Source organism: Pangasianodon hypophthalmus, chromosome 2 (genome assembly GCF_027358585.1).
Source record: "Pangasianodon hypophthalmus isolate fPanHyp1 chromosome 2, fPanHyp1.pri, whole genome shotgun sequence".
NCBI lineage: Eukaryota > Metazoa > Chordata > Actinopteri > Siluriformes > Pangasiidae > Pangasianodon > Pangasianodon hypophthalmus.
The window spans coordinates 35,158,779-35,186,560 of record NC_069711.1 but is presented as its reverse complement, the minus strand read 5'-3'; the positions used below and the strand labels follow the sequence as shown (position 1 = coordinate 35,186,560).

Sequence of the window (27,782 nt, the reverse complement as noted above, 5' to 3'; positions counted from 1 at the left end):
GTGATCTGATTAAAGGTGTAATGATCTGATTAAAGGTGGAATGATCTGATTAAAGGTGGAATGATCTGATTAAAGGTGTAATGATCTGATTAAAGGTGGAATGTGATCTGATTAAAGGTGTAATGTGATCTGATTAAAGGTGTAATGTGATCTGATTAAAGGTGGAATGTGATCTGATTAAAGGTGGAATGTGATCTGATTAAAGGTGGAATGATCTGATTAAAGGTGGAATGATCTGATTAAAGGTGGAATGTGATCTGATTAAAGGTGGAATGCGATCTGATTAAAGGTGTAATGATCTGATTAAAGGTGTAATGCGATCTGATTAAAGGTGTAATGATCTGATTAAAGGTGTAATGTGATCTGATTAAAGGTGGAATGATCTGATTAAAGGTGGAATGATCTGATTAAAGGTGGAATGTGATCTGATTAAAGGTGTAATGTGATCTGATTAAAGGTGGAATGATCTGATTAAAGGTGGAATGTGATCTGATTAAAGGTGTAATGATCTGATTAAAGGTGGAATGATCTGATTAAAGGTGTAATGATCTGATTAAAGGTGGAATGTGATCTGATTAAAGGTGTAATGATCTGATTAAAGGTGGAATGATCTGATTAAAGGTGGAATGATCTGATTAAAGGTGGAATGATCTGATTAAAGGTGTAATGATCTGATTAAAGGTGTAATGTGATCTGATTAAAGGTGGAATGTGATCTGATTAAAGGTGTAATGTGATCTGATTAAAGGTGGAATGATCTGATTAAAGGTGTAATGATCTGATTAAAGGTGTAATGTGATCTGATTAAAGGTGGAATGTGATCTGATTAAAGGTGTAATGATCTGATTAAAGGTGGAATGTGATCTGATTAAAGGTGTAATGATCTGATTAAAGGTGTAATGTGATCTGATTAAAGGTGTAATGTGATCTGATTAAAGGTGGAATGATCTGATTAAAGGTGGAATGATCTGATTAAAGGTGGAATGATCTGATTAAAGGTGTAATGTGATCTGATTAAAGGTGTAATGATCTGATTAAAGGTGTAATGTGATCTGATTAAAGGTGTAATGATCTGATTAAAGGTGTAATGATCTGATTAAAGGTGGAATGATCTGATTAAAGGTGTAATGTGATCTGATTAAAGGTGGAATGATCTGATTAAAGGTGTAATGTGATCTGATTAAAGGTGGAATGTGATCTGATTAAAGGTGGAATGATCTGATTAAAGGTGTAATGTGATCTGATTAAAGGTGTAATGATCTGATTAAAGGTGTAATGTGATCTGATTAAAGGTGTAATGATCTGATTAAAGGTGTAATGATCTGATTAAAGGTGGAATGATCTGATTAAAGGTGGAATGTGATCTGATTAAAGGTGTAATGATCTGATTAAAGGTGGAATGTGATCTGATTAAAGGTGTAATGATCTGATTAAAGGTGTAATGATCTGATTAAAGGTGTAATGTGATCTGATTAAAGGTGTAATGATCTGATTAAAGGTGTAATGATCTGATTAAAGGTGGAATGTGATCTGATTAAAGGTGGAATGATCTGATTAAAGGTGGAATGTGATCTGATTAAAGGTGGAATGATCTGATTAAAGGTGTAATGATCTGATTAAAGGTGGAATGTGATCTGATTAAAGGTGTAATGATCTGATTAAAGGTGTAATGATCTGATTAAAGGTGGAATGTGATCTGATTAAAGGTGTAATGATCTGATTAAAGGTGTAATGTGATCTGATTAAAGGTGTAATGATCTGATTAAAGGTGTAATGATCTGATTAAAGGTGTAATGTGATCTGATTAAAGGTGTAATGATCTGATTAAAGGTGTAATGATCTGATTAAAGGTGTGATGTGATCTGATTAAAGGTGGAATGATCTGATTAATAATAATTAATTTATATTATATGTACTTATTAAACTATGAGGCATTTAATTGCAAGTTATAAACTCTGGAAGCAGCTGATCAGATTTTAAAATTGTAAACAGATTTTTAATTTAATTTAAATTAAATTTAAAGTATTGAAAATGCAACACGACTGTTTCTCAGCCAGTTTTGCTCACACACCTAAACGAGTGTACTGTGTACGGTAGAAATATCGTAGTATGGTGATATTTTTATATTTTCGTCACATCGCCCAGCCCTCGTTCCTGTATTGCGTTATTCTAGCGAGTCAGCAGTTTTAATTGAATGTAAAAAGGAAAATTTCATCATGGCTGTATTTACACAGACGAAATGAAAAGCTGAAAAGTCAAAATCATCATCGTTCTCGCGGGGGTCTCCCTTTCACAGCGTCTGGGAAAGCTTCTGAGCTTATTATACGCAAGTGAAAGTGTAGACAATGTCTCAAACTTGTACTCCGTTTACACTGCTTTTAAAACTACTCAGGTTTTAAAAATGAAAATTAAAGTGTAGATGTTTTTTAGTGATGAAATGGAATGGGTTTTACTCGAGTATTTTCCACTCCTGCTATTTATATCACATGAACGCTGTTTAATCTCACACCCAGAATCTCGGGTACGCGATAATGAGCTCCTTTATTTTCACTGCGCCGGGACTTTTTCAGAGGTGATCAGAGGTGATAAGAGACAGGAAGTTGTCATCATGTTACAGACAGAGCTGGAGGAAGAGGAAGAAGAGGAGGAGGAAGAGGAAGAGACCAGGTTCAGTGCAGGAGTGAACGCCAAAAATCAACCCAGAACCTGAGATCACACCAAAATGCTCAGGGAATTTCTTCTCCAATCATGCTAAAGAACTGTGCTGTGTCACAAATGTCTCCCTATTCCCTATTCCCTACTCCCAATTCCTTAATCCCTATTCCCTACTCCCTATTCCTTACTCTCTATTCCCTATTCCTTACTCTCTATTCCCTATTCCCTATTCCTTACTCTCTATTCCCTACTCCCTATTCCTTACTCTCTATTCCCTATTCCTTACTCTCTATTCCCTACTCCCTATTCCTTATTCTCTACTCCCTATTCTCTACTCACTATTCCTTACTCACTATTCCTTATTCTCTATTCCTTAGTCCCTATTCCTCACACAATATTTCTTACTCCCTACAGATAGAACATCATTAATTGTGCATTTGAATGAACTCAGAAGTGGGAATTCTGAACTCAGAATTACATGGACATTTACATGGGCACCTCTAGGAAAAGGTGTGTTTTGTGACATGAGTGTATGATGTATTTACTTTCTCAGGACGGTACGCTGAGTGTTATAGATTTATAACACAACTCATACGTCTGTGTTAACTGATCGAAATTAAACACTACTATAAACTCATTAAAAGTAGTGAATTGATATTTTATTTACTGTTGACGTGCAAGCCACTGTGCTCGAGAAAAGGCTCGAGAAAAGCTCGAGAAAAGCTCGAGAAAAGGCTCTATCTCCTCTATGTTTGTATTTTGTCCTAGTAGCACATAACAGATGTCGATTTTCTGATCTCAAAGATCTAGAAGGAAAGAAGAATGACACCATGATGGACAAATACACAGGAGCTAGATGGTGCAGGGCCTTGAAAACCAGTACAAGAATCTTATAGATAACTCTAAGTCGTCTTGCCTAGTCGGAGATCAGATATTCCGAGTTAGGAGCTTTAGTGGAACGGAGCGTAATTCAGAGCTGGTGAGAAGGTTTTGAGATCAGAAAGATGTTCTCTCAGATCGTCAGAGCTCTCAGCGCTGGTAACGTATAATCCTCAGAACATTCTAGCACCATGTAGTGCACCATTCCTGAGAACAGACTCAGTGTTCTTGTACATTATTCCTTCACATGAACATATAAACACCATCATCATCATCATCATCATCATGATCAGTCCACTGTGGGCGTGTGGCAAATGTGTTTAATAGAGTGTGTGAAGACGGAGCTCTGAGAGCACAGAGCAGTATTATTGAGTGTGGTGACATTTTTAAAAATTAAAATCATAACAAACATAAATACTGTGAATTTTCCCCTCATCTTTTTTAAACTGCAGCATCACAGAGCGGCGTAACACACCCGGAGGAAAGCGCTATCCGTCCTCTTCCACATACGTGACGCCTACGGTTGAACTTTGGGAGCTTTCTCTCAGCACTGATTTCTCCGACCAAACCTGAAACAGAAGTGACTGGCACTGATTTCAGTCTGGCTGCCCACATGAACTTCTGGTTTCAGAGTTTCAGAACCCCTTTGATGTTCCAGTGGTGATCTCGGTTCTGTTGGTGATGTTTATCTTCTACACTCATGTTTCATACTTTCACACTGACAGTAGCTACCCTTATGAAACAAAAAAATAATATGACAATCTATTAGGATCAATCTCTAATGTTTCGGTCACATAAAACCCTGTGATGGAAACTGACTTAATGGTTTCCATCAGATTGAGATATATTTCCATTAGAAATGTTCTTATCTCTATTAAACACCACCAGAACGATTTCCACCAGAACATCACAATCCATTAGACTACCATTACGAACCACTAGAAATCTTGAGTGGTATCTAGCTACAGTACTTATCCTGCTAGCTCCTGCAATGACAATAATATTTTAAAGAACAGTTAGTTAGTTAGTTAGTTATGTAGTTAGCTGTTTATATTAACCCCTGGTTGAATTGCCTATGATGTATTTTCAACGATTATATTAATTATCTTTTAATTTATTTAAATCTGGCACATGTGAGTTTGATGTCTGATGTGTAAGATGTGTAGGTGACATCAGGGAACACATCGGAGATAATAAGATGGTAAAACAGTTCTAAAAATAGTAGATTAAATATTAAAATCGTAATCTATAATTTATAATTCAGACATGCGATGGGTGTTTTGGAATTAGAGATCGTTTTAGTCATCCTGCATAATCCTTCAGGGCATTACAGCAATTAAAATAATAATATTAATATTAATAATAATGAAGTGTTGATGTAGATGTAGATATGTGTGTGTGTGTGTGTGTGTGTGGGGATTTCTCACACAGTTGAACAATAGAGCGGTCCCTCACGCCTGCAGCTGTATTGTAAACCTCCTGGAAGGAAATAATTCATCACTGAACTGAAACCACATTAGCGTTTTCCATTAGAGCCCAAAGAGAAGGTCACTGTGTGTTTATCGAGACTCAGATGCTGGTTTATTTGCATTTACTGTCGTCTTGCGTACAGTCTGAGTGTCAGTTCCACAGTACCAAGTCACGGGTTAGTGAGGTTAATGAAACGCCTACGGATTTCTTTTTGTCAGAGGTGTTTGCTTCACAAACACAGAAACACTGCTGCTTAATGAACAGCTCAGAGTCGTGTCAATATCTCACTGATATCACATCATGAAGAATTTACTGCGTCTGTTCGCTATACAGTCTGTTTAAACACCATCACAAAAGGCATGGACTTGCTCCAAATCACACACACACACACGCACACACACACGCACACACACTCCACAAATCTGAGTTTTATTCACTGTTTTATTGTGAAAGACCGCTCAGGATCTTTAAACTGAGCTGGTCAGAGTCATGTCCTTTTCTTTTGCAAACACACACACAAAAAAAAGTGGAAGTGCCCTTGTTGACGTGTTAAAGGATGTGCTCACTTCCTCTTATGAAATTAGAGGATTCATCTGGACAGCACACATGACCAGCAACAACTCTGTTTACACACAACGTATGAAAATATATTCCACAATAATCCCGCTTTAATCCAACCGGTGACTAAATATACAGCCTGAGCGGTGTGAATTATTTTTATAACAGATTATCAGCACACAATAAAAATAAGTTATCTGAAAAAGCTGAAAAATGCTCGCTGTAATGGAGTGTGATTTACTGCAAAGAACATTAGAAACTGTGTGAAATAAATTCAAATTAAATTGTGGTGAACACAGAAATAAAATTTTTAGTTTTTATAAATTACATTAAAATACTAAAAAAAAAAATAAGTACTAGAAACTAGAATTAAATTTTCCGTTAAATTTTACTTACATGCTAAAATAAATGACGGTATTCTATATTTTTGTGCATGATGCATTATTTTTATATATTTTATATAATATTGTCTGTACTGTATGTGTATTATAGGTTTTTGAGTGTTTTTATAGAGTGTTCTTGCTTTTCCAAATACTAAATTTATTTCACAATTCTGTAAAAATACTAAACTTGCTGTAAAGAAAATGTGTGGAAAATAAACGAGTGCAGCTAATACACCGAGTGTGTGAATCCTGTGATTAGAGGCGGCGTGATATATCGCTATAGAGGTACAGACTGTAATATTTATGTCGGAAGGTAGTGGAGAAAGATGCAAATGTAGGCTTTTAACTAAACAAACAAAACAAAACAGTCAGAATGAGACTCATACGTAGAGTGAAACAAGAGCACCGTGAACCGTCGACAAACACACGACAAACACCACACACATATCAGGACTTACATAACTAATCTAATCAAGGTGAAACTGAGAAGAGTTGCATTTAATAAGGAGTAATGAGGCTGCGGTGGAGGCTGCTGGGAAATGGAGTCCAGGGCGGCCATTTTGTGAGGTCGCGAAGTCGTAACTGCTGAGATGGAACTGAGATAACACTCAGGATCTGAACCGAGCCGATATCAGCGAGATAGATCAGATATCGAAAAGAAATACAGAATTCAATCAGATCCAGTAACAAATGGAACAGTTTGGAATTGAACTTGGAAAAGATTTTTTTTAAACATAAAAGACACTTGATTGTATTTTTGGTTAACGTTTTATTATATGTATTATATTCGCCGAGTTGAACTGAATCGAGGAAGCTGCGGTGTTGTGTGAGTCATGGTTTTAGCTAGAGATTTTTGACCTGCTCGCAAAAAATTCAATTCAATTCAATTTTATTTGAGTAGCGCTTTTAACAATGGAAGTTTTACATTTATAAATTTATCCCTAATGAGCGATCCAGAGGTGACGATGGTGAGGAAAAACTCCCTGAGACATCATGAGGAAGAAACCTCTAGAGGAACCAGACTCAGAAGGAAACCCATCCTCATCTGAGTGACACCGGATAGTGCAATTATAAATCATTCCCTTCTATAACTGTGTATTATAGAGTCATAAAGTGTAATGGTGTAAACAGGAGCTTATGAGCATCAGAGTCATTTCTGAATTCATTATAATTTTAACTTAAAGTCTATTGTATTGAACTGAAGTTATTAACTGTTCAGTGATGGAGACTTGAGCACAAAGCTATCCAAGGAAGAAAATTAAACATATATCAATTTAAATCTTAGTGGGTTTTAAAGAAATAATTTTCAGGTGGTATCCATATCAGCTGATATTCAAAGTTTCAGTATCGAAAGAATCAGCGGCACGGTGCCGTGTTTAACGTTAACGTTCCGTTATAATAATACACATAACGATGATGCTTGAAATCAGACTTATAAAGAGGTATTTCTGCAGAGTGTCAACACTGCATTCGACTGTACCATCACACACACACACACACACACACACACACACCAGATCCTTGGTTCAGTTGAATAAACCCCCCGTCCATGAGAATCTCCTCGTCTTTTCCTTCTCTGTCCAGATCCCATTTCCACCAGCCCCAAACAGGAAGTTCCCGAGGAAGCAGGTGTCGCTCTATTGTTCCTGCTTTACACTCCCACAATCACGCTGCTCACCGCACACACCGTCGGATTGATTACATACATCACTAATACCTATATACCTATACAGTTCTTACACACTCACAGAGACGGCTAATCTTGTTGCCATGGTGAACTCACTGGCCTTTTTCGACATTTAGTTATTTCCTATTTGCGGTGACTTTTTTTTTAACCTACATAGGTAACTAGTTGACTAAATTTAGTAATCAGTTGTCATTTAATGTTGCTTAATATGAACTAAAGAGCGCACCATGATGACACACTCACCACTTCCTCCAATCGACCCGTTACTCAGGAGCAACACTTTACAAAATCAGCACATGAATAATCATGCACTAATACCTGAATCATCAGATTTAAGAGAATATATCATGTATAATTTACAGAAAAATATTAGGTTTCTCATCAAAACCTGACCCCACGTAGTATTCTATCACCACGTCACTGTTTCCATGTTCAGTTTAACATCTGAAACTACGTGAAAGATTAAAAAAACCCAAAACATTACAATAACTCCGAGATCTAGACCTGTGTGTCCTCACAGCTAGTAATGGTCACTAAATATCTATACGTGTGGAAGTTGTGAACTTCAACGTAGAAGAAGATGCTCTGTTCGGACGTCCTACATCAGCTGTGTGTGTGTGTGTGTGTGTGTGTGTGTTTGGGAAGAGCAAACAAACAAACATTGGATTATAAAAGAGCCAACAGTTTGAAACGCTTACTTAAATATGATCTAATGATGAGTTAAGGCATGTACTAATCACGAAGCTTAACTTCGACGTGCGTCTTATGAATTCATGGGTGAATAACGACCGCCTTGACAACCAACGTTTGTTGGTTCATGTATTAATTAACAGTTTAGGGCTAAACTAAATGCTCCAATAATTTCATCTCAACCCGTTTTGCGTCATTCTGCAGCCATTTCTCTTCAAATCTCACTGTAGTACCCTGAACAAATACGGAATATGTGATCAGTCAGATTTAAGAGAATGTACAGTATTATGTATAATTTACATAAAAATATTAAGCTTCTCATCAAACCGTGATTTCATTGCTCACACTAAACTCAATTTAAACAAGTTTCTAATTACTAGATTGAATTATGTAGCGTGAGTGTGATCAATTCACATTACATTATGAAATCTGGTGAGGATGCGGTCACTGATGGGAACTACAGCTATAGTTAAATAAATTAACGTGATTAACACGTGTGCAGTAAAGTCCTGCAGCTGGGGCAGAACTTCAGCGACCTGGTCTCCGTCCTCAGTTTGATTTTGATCAGGGTTTTGAAAGTACATGAGCAAATGGTGTGGGATGTACAGAAATTTGAATTAAGTAAATCCAATGAGCTTTTTTTCAGTGTACCAGTATGTGCTCTACACATTTATTATCTTTTAACATTTAAACCAGTGTTCTGTAAGATTATTTCCTGGGGTTTTCGTCTGAGAATGATGGAGAACGATGCAAAACGGGTTGAGATGAAATTACTGGTGTTTATTATTAGTTGGATAAGGAGGATGAGTGTAAATGATGAGGTGTTAAGGTGGTTGTTACTCACGCATGAACTCAGAAAACTCACGTCGTAGTTACGGTTTGTGATGAGTACATACCTTAACTCATCATTAGTTCATATGTAAGTAATTAATTCAGGTATTAGTGCATGATTATTCATGTACTGTTATTGTAAAGTGTTACCCAATTCTTCTACGTCATAATGAATGTAATGAATACTACACAAATCGCTCATTTCTAATCTCCGTCATGATACACTTGATGATAAATTACTGGGTTAAATATTTTCCTTACAGTTATATCTCTCTCTGTTTCTCGTAGATAAACTTAAACATCTACGTACTGTATATCACAGCTACGAATGTCCGATGTGTGTTGCGTATCTCTCAAAAAAGAAGTCATGTAATGTCTGGAGAGAGCTAAATGTCACGGCGATGAAGTCTACGATGAGCTAATAATCACTGTTTTTAGCCTTGGAAAGTTTTTCCACATAGTATTCTATCATCCTGTCACTGTTTCCATTTTCAATTTAACATCTGAAACTACGTGGAAGGTAAAAAAAAAAACCCAAAACATTACAATAACTCCGAGATCTAGACCTGTGTGTCCTCACAGCTAGTAATGGTCACTAAATATCTATACGTATGGAAGTTGTGAACTTCAGCGTAGAAGAAGACGTTCTGTTCGGACGTCCTACAGCAGCTCTATGTGTGTGTGTGTGTGTGTGTGTGTGTGTGTGTGAAGAGCTGCTAAAACTGCTGGACGTTAAAAAACAAACAAATAACCAGTGAATTATAGAAGAGCTAAGAGTTTAAAGTGCAGAAACACTTGTGAAAAAAGCCCTCATGAATGTGACAGCCACTGCTATTAAACTCTCACCACAGGAAGTGAACATGTGAACATGTGAGGGTTTATTTATTTATTTTTTTATTTTAATAATCTTGTGTGCTTTATCTTTATAAACTCCATGCTGTATCATGTGTATGAAAGTCAGATCGGATAAAGTCATATATTTGTGGCTTCTCTGCTGCTTTAACCTAAAAAAACACACTGTAGAGTGAAGAACACGCGCACCAGCTCCTAATACACTCTCATATCTCTCTCTCTGTTCGTGTGTGTGTGTGTGTGTGTGTGTGTGTTTTAGTAGGTTATATGTAATCAGTGTGTTGTGTGTAATGACATCAAATGCAGGTTTTACTTATGTTTTGAGTAAAACATGAAACTCATTGGTGTTACCGTTATAGTCTCAGGTTTGGAGATGACATGCTGTTCATCCTCAGTGCACACACACACACACACATGTGCACACACACACACACACACACACACACACACACACACACACATGAGCTGTGTTTTCCTACACTCTGAAGTTTTATCTATCAGTGTCTATACACGTTTAATACACATATAATTTCTCGGCAATCAGAGTAATTTTGTTGTAATAGCACTTTCCATTAGCCCCCACCCACACACACACACACACACACACACACACACACACACACACACACACACACACATTATATGTAGATATATAAGTTTATAGCTGTATATGTGATTCTCACCCTTATTTTCCTTATTTCACCCCTCGTACCCTCTCTTTTGCCTCACTGACCCCCAACAACACACAATAAGCGTGCGTCCTGCTGATGCTGTTCGGAAATAACTGCATTGAAACAATAGATTATGAAAAAGCGCTTCCTCTTTTTTCCACATGAATGGGCTGCAGGTACAGTAAGGACGCGCAATATTTACAAACGCAGGTGAATATGAGCGCCAACTTCCTCTCTGGACAGGAAATGAGGAACCGGGGTTCTTTCCTGTTGGCCTCTATTGATTGCAGTGGGAACTCCTCTGGAGGTGATTTGCTGCGTTATGAAGTCGGATATTCAGCATAATCAGCAAGGTCATGCACATTAAACAGTTCGGGTCACTCACACACACACACACACATACACACACAGTCCTCATGCCTTGCTGAGAGACATTTTAATGTAAATCCAGGGTGAGAGTTTGGCACGCAGGGTTTTGCTGGCTTCACTCTGTGCATTGTTCTGTCCAAAAATCAAGTGTTCGAACTTCCAGTGTTAAAGCTGAACTTATTAGGTGTGTTAAGTGTGTGTTAGATGATCTGGGAAAAACGACACACAGGCACGAGCTCAGGATCGAACCTGGAGCACTGAGGATCCTCTTTAAGGGATGGTGTGAAGACAGCTGGATTTTATAACACACACACACACATGCTGTCGAGCTTGAACTCAGAGCTTCTACTGAATAAACCATCAACTGTACCATGTGTAAAGGGGTTATTCATGGCTCTGTGTGTGTGTGTGTGTGTGTGTGTGTGTGTGTGTAGTTAGCGGTAGTAGAGAAGATGAAAATGATCCCGCTGATAAAAACAACCACACAAACAGGAAGATGTGCGAGGGTAAACATCACAGTTACCTTGATGTAGTGAAAGTATGTGTGTGTGTGTGTGAGTATGTAGTGTAGCTTGTGTGTATGTATAGAAGATAAGGTTCTGGCCTCACACACACACACACACACACACACAAGGGAATAACAAAAAAAGGAAAAACTTCCCTCATGGTTCAGCGTCAGTAAATGTCAGAATGAGTCACGGGGGAAAAAAGCAGAAGTGTTGCACTGTGTGTGTGTGTGTGTGTGTGTGTGAGTGAGTGAGAGATAGAGAGAACTTCAGCCATACATCCCTTTAGCCTCTCTGTTCTTCCCAGGGCCGTGCTGATATATCACTGCTAGGATACACCCTGATATACCGCACAGTACAATACCATGTTGGAGTCAGGAAATTGATCACACCTTCTTCTCACTTCCTGTCAGTGAAATTCGGAGAACTGCTGCAGTTGAGGTGTGACATGTGCACCGCAAACGCACACCACTGACAAACTGTTGGGTTTTTTTTTTGGCAATATGATCTAAAGCTAAGATAGAACACTCCTCTAGCTAAATTAGCATTCTCACATTCGTCTAAAATTTGCACTTACTTTTTACGTCACACACAAACACATACACATACACACACTGTACAACTAGCCACTGATGTACAGTTGAGTAAATCTGATTATCAACTCAAAACACTCGCTTAAAACCATGAACACACTCATCACACCGCTCCCCTTCAGTTCAGTCACGATCACAAAAAAAAAAAAAAAAAAAACTCTTTCGTTGAACGGAAGCGACACAAAACTGAAAATACACTCGGATCATTCGGGGTAAAGGGCCAGGCGTTAAAAACGTGGTCCCTCTGTAGTGCACACTACTTAGGCGTTCACATGCACTTGAGTAATCTGATAAGGTCAAGTCTTTATGAGTCACGTAATATTCAGATTTTTTAATTCATGACATTAGAAATAGCGAAACCGTTTAAGGTAATTGATGTTTCTCAGGAGTGAGGTGAAGACACATCTCACACGATCTGTCGTTTTAATCCGACAGATATTTCGAAGCAGAATTGACTCGAGGCTGCAGGCTGTAACGAGTCACAACGAGTCATAACGAGACTCCAGTTTCTGTACTGATTAATATTCATTAATTAATTAATATTTTTGTAGGTTCAACATATTTCAGTTCTTCTCCCACCTCTATTTATTCTGATCCAAAAATGGAGTCAGTGTTTTTTTTTTTTTAACCTCTCTGCTTGTCAGGGCGTGTGTGTGTTTTTTCAAATACACTATGAATTGTTCTGACAACTTGTCAAGCAAATAAAGTCCCCGCTAAATCCCCTCACCATGACATCACAACTCTTAAATTACAACGCTTAAATCTTTCCCCCTCCATTTCGCTCTAATTTTATTTATTTTTAAATTTTAATCCTAATTTTAGTTTTTAAATGTAGTGCAATTGAGAGTATGAGGTGTAACACACACAGTGAGAGTGAGGTATAACACACACAAAGTAAGAGTGTGCGGTGTAACAGACACACACAGTGAGAGTTTGCGGTGTAACACACACAGCGAGAGTTTGCGGTGTAACACACACAGTGAGAGTGTGAGGTATAACACACACACACAGTAAGAGTGTGCGGTGTAACAGACACATAGTGAGAGAGTGAGGTGTAACACACACAGTGACAGTGTGAAGTGTAACACACACATTGTGAGTTTGCGGTGTAACACACACTGAGATGTAACACACAGTGAGAGAGTGAGGTATAACACACACACAGTAAGAGCGTGCGGTGTAACACACACAGAGAGAGTGTAACACACACAGTAAGAGTGTGCGGTGTAACACACAAACAGTGACAGTGTGAGGTATAACACACACACAGTAAGAGTGTGCGGTGTAACACACACACACAGTGAGAGTGTGAGGTGTAACACACAGAAATAGTGTAACACACACAGTGAGAGTGTAACACACACAGAGAGAGTGTAACACACACAGTGAGAGTGTAACACACACAGTGAGAGTGTAACACACAGAGAGAGAGTGTGATGCTGTAGAAGGTCACAGTGCGTTAGGATGTTCTGATCTACAGGGTTGTAGGACGCAGAATGTGGAACCTAGAACACACTGAATACACTGTAACACATCTATTAGTACTGGAGTGTGATGGAGTGTGTTAGTGTGTGTTGGAGTGTGATGGAGTGTGTTAGTGTGTGACGGAGTGTGTTAGTGTGTGTTAGTGTGTGTTGGACACTCTCAGAGAGAAAGGTACTAAACGGAACCTTTCCCTTGTCCTACACGTCAAGCCGCTATCTTTTCATTAATACAGTATTTCTATTTCTATTTCTTTTTCTATTATCTTCCTATTCTCACCATCACGCTGCTGGAACTCTTTCATTTCCTCTTTAGGGATTGAAATGAGTTTATCGTATCGTGTCACTGGTGATGTATCTTTATCATTTGTACCTTTAATGCTCTCCTTTCAGCTGGGAATGTGGAGCTAGTCTAGCTTTAAGGATGATTTATTTCACTGTTAAACATGAGTTGTTTAGAATTAAAGCTACAGGGTAAAGAAACGCACCACGCGCTTTCTGGATGTCAGCACGGAGCTGACGGCAGGCTACTGAATCAACTCCACTCTTCAATCCGATAATATAAATTATATCTTACCCCTGAACCAAACACAATTTATTCACGTTTAGTATTGTATTAAACAAAACAAAATCATAAACATCACACAAAATACTGTAGATCACACAACAGCACGCCAACTGAAAAAGTCGTCTTCTCTCATCATCTCTTACACTCGGAGGAATAAAGGCAACAAACGGTACTTTTCCTTGTCACTGAGGTGCTAATGTCAAGGCTACGTTAGCTTTATTAATGTGCATGTTGTGTACCTTTATTTATCCTTTAGAGGGAAGCTTTAAAGGTACATCAGAGGTCTGATTATGGCGCTTAGATTCTCTTTAAAGATCAGATACACACTAAAGGTACACAAGATCTACGCTTCATGGTACCACTGTAGTGACATGTACAACAAAAGTACCATTTTGTTGAGTACCCTTCTCTGTATAGAACAGAGTGAGATTTAAGACACAGCTGACGAAACTAAGACTTTGCAAATGCAGCTTAAATAACACACACACACACACACACACTTTTATTTCCCATTTTTAGACTCTCGGTTAGTAATGGCAATGACCAGAAGAGCAGCTCTGTAACAGAACCACACATTTGTCGCTTTTTTCTGGTGAATGTGTGAGATTTTGGTCCCCTACCTGCGGCCGTCACACACTCCCCATGTTTCTGCAGGTCAGAGATCAGAGGTCAGAAGTTCTTCACTTCATATCCGTCGAATGAAAGAGAACATTTCTGTCAGGGTGCAGCAGCTTCATCTGCATCAAACATACATACATACACACACATACACACACACACACACACACATACATACATGCACACACGCATGCACGACTCAGACAGTGCTGAAACAGGAAGTGAGTTTAGGGAAGGTGCATGAGAGGACGCAGGGGGAGGGGCTTCCACGCCCACACAGCAGCGGAAGTTGTTCTTTGATGTTTTGTGTTGTTTTTATGAATTGAAGTGTGTTGTGGTATCCTGCATCGGAGGAAACTGGCACAGAGCAGGCTGTGTGTGTGTGTGTGTGTGAGTGGGTGTGTGTGAGTGGATGTGTGTGTGTGTGTGTGTGTGTGTGCGCACTTGTATTGTTCTTGTTCTGAAGTTCACATTTACATGCAACCAGTTTTTTAATAAAAACTATACTTTATTCCAAAATGGACAAGTATACGGTGTGTGTTGATGTAAAAACCTCACAATGTATACATAATTCAGTGTGTGTGTGAGGGTGTGTGTGTGTGTGTGTGTGTGTGAGGGTGTGAGGGTGTGTGTGTTTTGAGAGGTTTGCGTGACAGCATAACAGTGAGGACAAGTGAATACTGTGAATATAGACTTCCACTAGGGGGCGACGGCGTACTGAACATCCTGCAGGTGATAAATGCAGTACAGTGTGTTAGTGTGTGTAGAGTGTGTCAGAGTGTGGTAGTTTGTGTTGGAGTGTGTTAGAGTGTGTTGAAGTGTGTGCGTTAGTGTGTGTTGGAGGGTGTTAATGTGTGTTGTTAGTGTGTGTGTTGGAGTGTGTGTGTTAGTGTGTGTTGGAGCATGCGTGTTGATGTGTTAGTGTGTGTTGGAGTGTGTTAGTGTTTGTTGGAGTGTGTGTGTTAGTGTGTGTGTTATTGTGTGTTGGAATGTGTTGGAGTGTGTGTGTTAGTGTGTGTTGGAGTGTGTGTTGGAGTGTGTGTGTTAGTGTGTGTTGGAGTGTGTGTTAATGTGTGTTGTTAGTGTGTGTGTTGGAGTGTGTGTGTTAGTGTGTGTTGGAGCATGCGTGTTGATGTGTTAGTGTGTGTTGGAGTGTGTTAGTGTTTGTTGGAGTGTGTGTGTTAGTGTGTGCTGGAATGTGTTGGAGTGTGTGTGTTAGTGTGTGTGTTATTGTGTGTTGGAATGTGTTGGAGTGTGTGTGTTAGTGTGTGTTGGAGTGTGTGTTGGAGTGTGTGTGTTAGTGTGTGTTGGAGTGTGTGTTGGAGTGTGTGTGTTAGTGTGTGTTGGAGTGTGTTAGTGTGTGTTGAAGTGTGTGTGTTAGTGTGTGTTGGAGTGTGTTAGTGTGTGTTAGTGTGTGTGTTAGTGTGTGTTGGAGTGTGTTGGAGTGTGTGTGTTAGTGTGTGTTAGTGTGTGTTGGAATGTGTTGGAGTGTGTTAGTGTGTGTTGGAGTGTGTGTGTTAGTGTGTGTTTGAGTGTGCTGGAGTGTGTGTGTTAGTGTGTGTTAGTGTGTGTTGGAGTGTGTTGGAGTGTGTGTGTTAGTGTGTGTTAGTGTGTGTTGGAATGTGTTGGAGTGTGTTAGTGTGTGTGTTTTAGTGTGTGTGTTAGTGTGTGTTGGAGTGTGTGTGTTAGTGTGTGTGTTAGTGTGTGTTGGAGTGTGTTGGAGTGTGTTAGTGTGTGTTGGAGTGTGTTGGAGTGTGTTAGTGTGTGTTGGAGTGTGTGTGTTAGTGTGTGTGTTAGCTTTAGAAGATATATAGAGCTACTATTGTTTCTTATCTGGACAGGCCACGCCCACAGTGACAACCTACAAGCGATACGAGTGACTCGTCTCACGCTAACGAGTTAAATACAGATTAAAACAGCGCACTAATCAGTGTGAACAGTGTGTGTGATTTCCGTGTTACGCGCTCGGCTTAATTCTCAGATCAGATTAGCAAAGTGAGCTAACTGTAGTAGCTACGTACGCTCTGCAGAGACACCAGCCATCTCTGCGACTTCCTTCCACGCTTTACTTTCCCTCATGACGTCACTCTACACGTTTAACGTGACAGGAGGAGAAGAAACCAGGGATGAAACCTGTTTTGCGGGAACTAATTGCAGCTAGTGAGCGGGGAGCTAACGAAACGTCGGACCTCACGCTCCGTAGGATCGGTCTGAGGAATCATCCGAGACGATCGTTTGTCATAACGAGTCATAACGAATTTGTGTAGAATTCAGAAAATCAGTTTAAGTGTCGCTGAAATCGCAGCTCCGTGTATCTTACATACGTAAACATTGTGTTGTTGCCTGCTGTCAAGCACACACTCATATTAATCTTATGAAATGTGTGTAAGTGTGTGTGTGTGTGTGTGTGTGCGTCCACTCTTGTTTTTCTAAGCTAAAGATGACGTTCACTTCCTCATACAGATCCTGATCTGCATGATGTACTTACTGTAAACTGTAACTCCACCCTCAGCGATTCCCCCCCACACACACACACACACACACAATGGTATATAACGCAACAGACCGGATCTTTCATATCAGGAGCCATGGACCTCAAATAATTCCTAAATTATGAAGCAGTGATGATGATTAAGCCGTGATCTTTCACAGAATTTTAAGGATTACTGTGTAAAAATAAAACACAGAAATTACACATCATGCATCATGCTGTTTGAAGATGACACAAAGGCTGAATAGTGTGTAGGGTGTGTGGGTTTGGGACGCGTCCACAGTGGACTAACGATGGTGAGAAATCTGTTTAACATTCCACATCATACACATATAATCTCCACATTCCAAACCCATGTAGGGCAGAACGATCACGCTGAAGTGTTAGTGTGCTTCATAGTGATCCTGCCTCGCTAGTGTAGGGTGCAGGGAGTAGGGTGTAGGGATTAGGGAGTAGGGTGTAAGGAGTAGAGTGTAGGGTGTAAGGAGTAGGGAGTAGGGTGTAGGGTGTAGGGAGTAGGGTGTAAGAAGTAGGGTGTAGGATGTAGGGTGTAGGGTGTAAGGAGTAGGGTGTAAGGAGTAGGGAGTAGGGTGTAGGGAGTAGGGTGTAGGGAGTAGGGTGTAAGAAGTAGGGTGTAGGATGTAGGGTGTAGGGTGTAAGGAGTAGGGTGTAAGGAGTAGGGAGTAGGGTGTAGGGAGTAGGGAGTAGAGAGTAGGGTGTAGGGAGTAGGGTGTAGGGAGTAGGGAGTAGGGTGTAGGGTGTAGGGAGCAGGGTGTAGGGAGTAGAGAGTAGGGAGCAGGGTGTAAGGAGTAGGGTGTAGGATGTAGGGTGTAGGGTGTAAGGAGCAGGGTGTAGGGAGTAGGGAGTAGGGTGTAAGGAGTAGGGTGTAAGGAGTAGGGAGTAGGGTGTAGGGAGTAGGGAGTAGGGTGTAGGATGTAGGGTGTAGGGAGTAGGGTGTAGGGAGTAGGGTGTAAGAAGTAGGGTGTAGGATGTAGGGTGTAGGGTGTAAGGAGTAGGGTGTAAGGAGTAGGGAGTAGGGAGTAGGGAGTAGAGAGTAGGGTGTAGGATGTAGGGTGTAGGGAGTAGGGTGTAGGGAGTAGGGTGTAAGAAGTAGGGTGTAGGATGTAGGGTGTAGGGAGTAGGGTGTAGGGAGTAGGGTGTAAGAAGTAGGGTGTAGGATGTAGGGTGTAGGGTGTAAGGAGTAGGGTGTAAGGAGTAGGGAGTAGGGTGTAGGGAGTAGAGAGTAGGGTGTAGGATGTAGGGTGTAGGGAGTAGGGTGTAGGGAGTAGGGTGTAGGGAGTAGGGTGTAGGGAGCAGGGTGTAGGGAGTAGAGAGTAGGGAGCAGGGTGTAAGGAGTAGGGTGTAGGATGTAGGGTGTAGGGAGTAGGGTGTAGGGAGTAGGGTGTAGGGAGTAGGGTGTAAGAAGTAGGGTGTAGGATGTAGGGTGTAGGGTGTAAGGAGTAGGGAGTAGGGTGTAGGATGTAGGGTGTAGGGAGTAGGGTGTAGGGAGTAGGGTGTAAGGAGTAGGGTGTAGGATGTAGGGTGTAGGGTGTAAGGAGTAGGGTGTAGGGAGTAGGGAGTAGGGAGTAAGGAGTAGGGAGTAGGGTGTAGGGAGTAGGGTGTAGGATGTAGGGTGTAGGGAGTAGGGTGTAAGGAGTAGGGTGTTGGGAGTAGAGAGTAGGGAGCAGGGTGTAGGATGTAGGGTGTAGGGAGTAGGGTGTAGGGTGTAAGAAGTAGGGTGTAGGGAGTAGGGTGTAAGGAGTAGGGTGTAGGGAGTAGGGAGTAGGGAGTAGGGTGTAAGGAGTAGGGTGTAGGGAGTAGGGTGTAGGGAGTAGGGTGTAAGGAGTAGGGTGTAGGGAGTAGGGTGTAGGATGTAGGGTGTAGGGAGTAGGGTGTAGGATGTAGGGTGTAGGGAGTAGGGTGTAGGGAGTAGGGTGTAAGGAGTAGGGTGTAGGATGTAGGGTGTAAGGAGTAGGGTGTAGGGAGTAGGGTGTAGGATGTAGGGTGTAGGGAGTAGGGTGTAGGGAGTAGGGTGTAAGGAGTAGGGTGTAGGCTGTAGGGTGTAGGGTGTAGGGAGTAGGGAGTAGGGAGTAAGGAGTAGGGAGTAGGGAGTAGGGTGTAGGGAGTAAGGAGTAGGGAGTAGGGAGTAAGGAGTAGGGAGTAGGGAGTAGGGTGTAGGGAGTAAGGAGTAGGGAGTAGGGAGTAAGGAGTAGGGAGTAGGGAGTAGGGTGTAGGGAGTAAGGAGTAGGGAGTAGGGAGTAGGGAGTAAGGAGTAGGGAGTAAGGAGTAAGGAGTAGGGAGTAAGGAGTAGGGTGTAGGGAGAAAGGAGTAGGGAGTAGGGAGCAGGGAGTAGGGAGTAGGGGGTAAGGAGTAGGGAGTAGGGAGTAGGGAGCAGGGTGTAGGATGTAGGGTGTAGGGAGTAGGGAGTAGGGAGTAAGGAGTAGGGAGCAGGGAGTAGGGAGTAGGGAGCAGGGTGTAGGATGTAGGGTGTAGGGAGTAGGGAGTAAGGAGTAGGGAGTAGGGAGTAAGGAGTAAGGAGTAGGGAGTAGGGAGTAAGGAGTAGGGTGTAGGGAGTAGGGAGTAAGGAGTAGGGAGTAGGGAGCAGGGAGGGATTAGGAATACCTCCCAGGTTTACCTGTGTTTGTCCAGATCAGGTGTGTAGAGCATCACTGTATGAGGATGAGAAGATCCACACTGTCACCTAGTGGAGCTCAGTGGAACACACACACACTCACACATACACACAAGCACAGATATACACACACACACACACACACACACACACACACAAGCACAGATACACACACACACACACACACACACACACGCACACACACACACACAGATACACACAAGCACAGATACACATGCACACACACAGATACACACACACACACAGATACACACGCACACACACACACACAGATACACACACGCACACACATGCACACACACAGACACACAGACACACACACACAGATACACACGCACACACACACACACAGATACACACATGCACCACACACACACATATGCACACACACACACACACATGCACACACACACACACACAGGGTCAGTCCAACAAGCTGCTCATAAAGCTCATAAAATAATCAGTTATCAGAATTATTATTATTATTGTTGTTGTTATTATTATTGTTATTATTGTTGTTATTATTGTTGTTGTTTAAATCTCACACTAAAACGTCACATTTATATTTTCCTTCTTATGACTCGATGCTTATTACTTACTTATTTAAGATATTTTACTTTTTTAAATATATATTTTTAAATAGTTGTTATCTGTTTCTTTTACTTATTTGTGCTCTATATTTACTTTTTGAGGCTATTTTTTGCTTTTTTAAAATAAATAAATAATAAATCTTAAAAATATTAATAATAATAAATAGTAAAATAAATAATAAAAAATATTATTTTATACTAAATTATACTTATTGGAATTATTTGTTTACTTTTTCCAGATTTTGAAAAATGTAGATCTATTTTTAATCAAATTATAGTATTAAATTATTTATTGTGATGATCTCTTTATTAATTGTTTATATTCTTCTGTCGAATTTATTTTCCAAAGAGACACTCGAGCTGTTTTTATCAGAACTAAACCGAATCCCACAGCAAAAAAACACAAGCTGTTACTGATATTAAAATAAACATTAAATAAATATTAATTTCAGTATTTTAAAGAATTAAAGAAATTAATGAGATGATTTTAATAAACAAGTGTCTGATTTTCTCTCTGATATAATCATAAGACAACACAATATCAACATCATTTAAATTAAAACCACATTTAATTTAAATGATAAATGTGTAAAAATAAAAAGATTTAAACACATTTCTAATATAAATAACTAAATTAATATTCAAAAAGCTGATTAGAATATAATAAATATTTATTAAACTATATCAGTGTTAATGGTTGAAATAATTAATGATAAATTATAAATAGTTTAGGATTTAAATACATTTTGAATGTGAGTATTTTATTATTATTATTATTATTATTATTATTATACAGTCCTAATATATCTGCACGTGAACTGAGCCGTTTATTCACTACGTCACTGAGTTAACTGTCCGCGCGCTACAGAACTTCTCATTTAAAATTTAAAAATTTAAAATGTAACGGAAGCTCAACGGACCAGCGCGCGCCCTCTCTGCATTTAATAGCACGAATTCAACACAAAATGTGCTTTTATTTGCGTTTATTCTTTTTTTCTTACATGATTAAGAGAAAAACGTTTCAATAACATAAAAACAAATACAGTTAGAGAATAATCTCGATAATAAACTTCTTATAGGACGACTTTTGAGCGGTTTATAGCTGCGTAGAGAAGCTTAGCTAATCTTGCTAACACTTCACCAAATCCTGAGGTAAAGACAAAAAGAAAAAAAAATTAAAGACACAGTAGAAATGTGTAGTCTAGCTCCGTCCTGTGAAAATAGCTATTTCAGGTAAATATTTAAAAAAAAAGTTTTTTCTCATTACATCTTTTGATATTTGTAATAAAGGTTAACATTATTAATTAATTGATTGAGTGAGTAATTTGTTAATTAATTGGTGACGTAGCACAGGTGTTAAGGCCGTTTTATCGATATCTTTACATTTATTTCTTATAAAAGTTGAGCAGGAATGTGAGGTAATGTTAGCTGTCTTGGTAGCTTAGCCTGTATTTATTTATTTATTTATGAATGTTTACCTCAGAACGGATCGAGCGCGCGCGGACGCCGGTGTGTTGACTCAGGAATGCCGGTTGTTTCTGGAAGTTACCGATGGATGTCGTTGTTTGTTTGAACACAGCTCTGTCGCGCGCTCCAGATGTCGCTGGAGAATTGTAGTAGTGCAGGATCTCCTGAAACTAAACTCTTACCTCATTAGCAACTGCAAGACTTTACAAAAATAATAAAAAGTGAAACAATTCTTCTGTACTTTTAGTTACTACATTTATCATACACTTCCATCACCAAAGTAGATTTTACAACAGAACACAGCTATTAGTTTGTTTTGTTCAGTGTCAGAAAAAACGTTCTTGTCCTGAAGGTACCAAACTGTACCTGCAATTCAATTTTATTTGTATAGCACTTTTAACAATGGTCACAAACCAGCTTTACAGAAATATATAAACTCAGGATATAAATTTTAAATGTATAAATTTGTCCCTAATGAGTGAGTCAGAGGTGACGGTGGTGAGGAAAAACTCCCTGAGATGATATGAGGAAGGAACCTTGAGAGGAACCAGACCCAGAAGGAAACTCATCCTCATCTGAGTGACACCGGAGAGTGCGATTATAAATCATTCCCTTCACTAAATGGTGAAAAAGTGCAATCACGTAACCTGGAAATTCATTATAACTTTCATATGAAGTCTGTTTTGTTGAAGTTATCAAACTGTTCACTGATGGAGACTTGAGTGCAAAACTGTTAGTGGGAATTGTAGTCCTAAGCCTTTCCTTGTACCTCCCTGGGGTGGTACTATGAGGGGTTCATGTTTAGTACGTACCTTGAGTAAGGTGCATATAGAGTACCTTTAATTAGCATGTAGAGTACAGCTCCTGTGGTAGCATTGTAGCCTCCGCTCCAGGGTTCCTGGTTCCAGGGTTCCTGGTTCCAGGGTTCCCAGGTTCCCGGTTCCAGGCTTCCTGCACTCGGGTTACTGTTGCAGGTGCATGTTCTCTGGGGTTCCTCGGGGTTCTTTGGTTTCCTCCTACCTCCTTCCCAAAGACATGCCAGTAGATGTCCCCTGTGTGTGTGTGTGTGTGTGTGTGTGTGTGTGCATATAGGATTCAACCTTCACAATTAGGCATTAAACAATGTTTAAGTAATTAAACATTGAAACAATCCTTAAATCATTTTACGCTTGTGGACATTTTTTCCTTGCAAACAGATCACAGGACTTTACTCTAGTTCTACAATGTTGATTTTATCTCCACACACACACACACACACACACACACACACACACACAGTAGTGCTTTATTACAAATAAGACCAAATATGGGTTAAAATGTTATTTCACAAACTTGTTGTAAGAGCACATGAGTCACTATAAGCTGTACTGAGGATTGTGTAAAAACTATAAAACTGCTCAGTGTGAAAGATCCGAATCTGCTGAATTAAAGGAATCGAATCGGTGAAAAGAATCGTTTTGTTCATCAGTAAATACAGGAGAGAAGAGGTGAAGAGTCTGAGGTGCTGAGAGAGAGAGAGAGAGAGAGAGAGAGAGGGAGAGAGAGAGAGAGATTTCCCACCTTCACCTGTCTGAGGTAGAATTATTATACCGAGATATCTAACCCGAGTTAAAGCCACTTCCTGTGATTCATGTTAAATGAAATAATTATCAAGTCTGCGGATTGCAGTTTCCTAAAACCCCACAGTGTTCTTGTGCTTCTGTAGGGTGGTGACACACACACACACACACACACACACACACATACACATACACACACACACATACACATACACACACACACGATCAGTATCCAGCCGCACTCCTTTTAAATTTACCGTGTGTGTGTGTGTGTGTGTGTGTGTGTGTGTGTGTATGTGTGTGTGTCTCCTCCTCTTGCAGGATTACCGGCCCCGGTCTCCGCTGATCACACACTCACACACACACACACACACACACAAGCGCGCGCGCACACACTGAGAGACTGGGTAAGGGCTGTGTATTGTGTATCAGCTGGTGAGCGGTTAGTTTGGACTACACGCGTTAGCCGGGATGAAGGTTCTGGACTGTGGCGCTGTGCTGCTCGGTTTGCTGCTCGCGGCTCTCTGTCGGCCCTCGGTGGAAGCGCTCGCGAGCTCGTCGCCGCCGGACCCGTGCTACGATGAGAACGGACAGGCGCGCCGCTGCATCCCGGACTTCGTGAACGCGGCGTTCGGCCGGGAAGTGCACGCGTCCAGCACGTGTGGCCAGAAGACACCGAGTCGCTACTGCGTGGGGACGGAGAGAGGCGGCGGGGAGAGGAGCCGCGAGTGCCGCGTGTGTGACGCGTCGGACCCCAGAAGGCGCCATCCGGCTTCGCACCTCACCGACCTGCACAACCCGCACAACCTGACGTGCTGGCAGTCGGAGAACGGCATGCGGTACCCGCAGAACGTGACGCTGACGCTGTCTCTCGGTAAGAAGTTCGAGGTGACGTACGTGAGCGCGCAGTTCTGCTCGTTGCGTCCGGACTCGATGGCCATCTTCAAGTCGATGGACTACGGCAAGACGTGGGTTCCGTTCCAGTACTACTCGAGCCAGTGCCGGAAAGTGTACAACAAGCCGAACCGGGCCGCCATCACCAAGCAGAACGAGCAGGAGGCCGTGTGCACGGACGCGCACCAGCAGCAGCAGCCGCACCAGCAGCAGCCGGTCTCGGGCGGCCTCGTGGCCTTCAGCACGCTGGACGGCCGGCCGTCTGCTCACGACTTCGACAACTCGCCCGTGCTGCAGGACTGGGTCACGGCCACGGACATCCGCATCACGTTCAGCCGCTTACACGCTGAGGAGCGCAAGGCCGAGGCAGAGGACGAGGATGAGTCGCACTTCTACGCCGTGTCGGACCTGCAGGTGGGCGGCCGGTGCAAGTGTAACGGACATGCCTCGCGCTGTGTGCGCGACCGCACCGGAGAGCTCGTGTGCGAGTGCAAGCACAACACCGCGGGACCCGAGTGCGACAGGTGCAAACCGTTCCACTACGACCGACCGTGGCAGCGCGCGACCGCCAGAGAGGCCAACGAGTGTGTCGGTGAGTCGCCAATCACATTAAATCTATAGACTCGCTTTAATATGGAACGTTAAGAGCATTATTAACGTCACACAGGTGTGTTACCTTCCTCACTGAGCGTCTCAAACACGCGTCACTGGTGCAGAAGCCGGGGGTAGAGAGAGAGAGAGAGAGAGAGAGAGAGAGAGAGAGGAGGAAGGAGCAGCTGATGCGCATTTAAATCTCAGTGAAGAAACATCACTGAGCTTCTGTTCCACATTACATGCTGCATTACACCTTACACACCTTACACACTTTACACACCTTACACACCTTACACACTTTACACAGCAAACATGGACCTGGACATCAAACCCTACATTAATGCCAGACAAAAAAAAAAAAAATTCCTTTCCACTGTCCATGATGAGGCCTTTCTTTAAATTCTTTACATGGGTTAATAATTAAATTACAATAAGACAGATCCATAGTTAGATTTTTCAAAAGGATCTCAGTGATTAAATTCTCATTATAAACAATAATCGACTAAATACACACACGCTGTACGCTGTACATACACACCACTACGGACACTCACACACGGCACATGATTAGGATTAATTAATTAATTAAGGAATCTAAAAAAAAAAAGGTCTTGCGGCCCTTTCTAAAGGTAAAGTATGTAGAGGATGTAGTGTACGTTTCAAGCTTATTAAAGGTGTGTACTGATCGTTGTCGTACCTGTACGGTGTGTTTTTCCTGGTATAGTGTGATACGGCAGGTTTAAACGCTGCTGCTGGGTTTGAGCAGCGACTGTATCTGACATGCACTAAAGCTCGTAACTGGACATTAAGAGCCGCTGCTTTGTGTGTGAGGCTTCATTAGAGGGTCAGTACGCAAGATTTCAACACTCGCGCGCTCCTAAAGACAAAACCACACCCCCGATTTCACAACAAAGAGCTATATACTGTAAATATCAGGCAATAATTCAAGAGGCTTTTACAAACACAAGGACAAGAAGCTGTTTAAAAATGGCTTTTATTTCTTTATCTTTCTGTTAAGTGTTTCTGTTTGAAGTGCAGGAATTATTTCGCTTTATAAAGAAGATATGCAGTATAAAATCCTGTTCATTACAGCCATAAACGTTACAGCAGCCGTTACGAGAAGCCACACGGCCGTATCTTTTATTTCTTCAGCCGTAAAGCTTATTGAGGAACATTTGCAGTCATTATTATTATTATTATTATTATTATTATTATTATTACAGAAATATTTTCTATATTTTATTTTATCAGAAGTGTGTATGAAATGTTATTATTTCTCCTGTTTGAATTATTCTATTGCTTGATGTCATCTCACACACTGTGTTCCGTGTGTGTGTGTGTGTGTGTGTGTGTGTGTGTGTAAGATAATACAGATAGTAATACAGTCAGTGAAAGCATGTTAGTAAAAGGGCAATATCTTCATTTATCAGAAGGAATCATAACCTTTGCTGCATGGAATTATGACGTGAAATATATCCCGGATCGATGATGTGTAGTGTGAACGTGTAAACGTGTAAATGGATAAAGAAAATAAGACCCTTAATGCATTGTTGCTTACAAAACAAACCTTACAAAATACAAGGGTTTGATCTGTTTGTAGGGACACGATATCAGAAAGCAAAGTGAAGCGAGTAAAGCGCACAAAGACCGGGAACCGCGCTGTGATGTGGTGTGCGAGACAAAGCTGTCCTTTTCTGACGAGAAGGGGGTTTGATCTGATCGGCGGTGTGGTCTGATCGGCGGTGTGGTCTGATCGGCGATGTGGTCTGATTGGCGGTTTGGTCTGATTGGCGGTTTGGTGTTGTTAATCTGGTTCTGAGTGTAGCGTAAAAACCATAATACAGTATGTAAGAGTAGAGCTGAAATTCAACTCCATTCAATTCAGTTCACGTAAAAGTTGCTTTACTGGCCCAGTCCTATCAGTCCTGCACTAACAACATATACAATATAAATCACAGACTTACTGTTATTCTTCTTCTTATTATTACTGTTGTTATTAATTCTTTTCCCAAAATACAGAATATATTGATTAGCTATTATATATTCATGCCTGAACAAAGGGAAATTATCCGTTACTTTGATTCTTTAATATTAACCGTAACCCGACGTTTGTCCGTACAGACTTACTGTTATTTATCAGGACAGGAAGAGACAGTGAACATGTGAAAAAGAGAGAGAGAGAAAGAGAGAAAGTGCGGGAAAGAGAAATGCATAGAGAGAGACTGACAGTGAGACTGACAGAAAGAGAGAGAGAGAGAGAGAGAGAAAGAGAGAAAGAGAGAGAGAGAGACAGATAGATACATATACGGAGAGAGAGAGAAGGAGAGAGACAGACAGATGTGTAAAGAGAGAGACACAAACTAAGAAAGAAAGAGTTGTAGAGAGAGAGAGAGAAAGAGAGAGAGAGAGAGAGAGAGAGAGAGACAGAGAGAAACTAAGACAGAAAGAGTTGTATAGAGAGAGAGAGAGAGAGAGAGAGAGACAGAGAGACAGAGAGAAACTAAGACAGAAAGAGTTGTATAGAGAGAGAGAGAGAGAGAGAGAGAGACAGAGAGACAGAGAGAAACTAAGACAGAAAGAGTTGTATAGAGAGAGAGAGAGAGAGAGAGAGAGAGACAGAGAGACAGAGAGACAGAGAGAAACTAAGACAGAAAGAGTTGTATAGAGAGAGAGAGAGAGAGAGAGAGAGAGAGAGACGGGTCTGTGGCCTCTGACACGATCCTG

At 40.9% G+C, this 27,782-nt stretch overlaps 2 protein-coding genes across 2 annotated transcripts in view; one reads left to right on the top strand and one right to left on the bottom strand.

The window, feature by feature from the left end:
• Positions 1-15,030, bottom strand: part of pik3r5 (phosphoinositide-3-kinase, regulatory subunit 5) — a 40,257-nt gene extending 25,227 nt beyond the window's left edge. Inside the window, exon 1 of the mRNA XM_053228836.1 lies at positions 14,813-15,030. The gene's annotated coding sequence lies outside the window, so the exon portion shown is untranslated. The remainder of the gene's footprint in view (positions 1-14,812) is intronic.
• An 8,844-nt stretch (positions 15,031-23,874) lies between these two features.
• ntn1a (netrin 1a) overlaps positions 23,875-27,782 on the top strand; it is an 85,536-nt gene continuing 81,628 nt past the window's right edge. Inside the window, exon 1 of the mRNA XM_034300426.2 lies at positions 23,875-25,056. Coding sequence (XP_034156317.1) covers positions 24,042-25,056 — 1,015 coding nt within the window. The 5' untranslated portion in view covers positions 23,875-24,041. The remainder of the gene's footprint in view (positions 25,057-27,782) is intronic.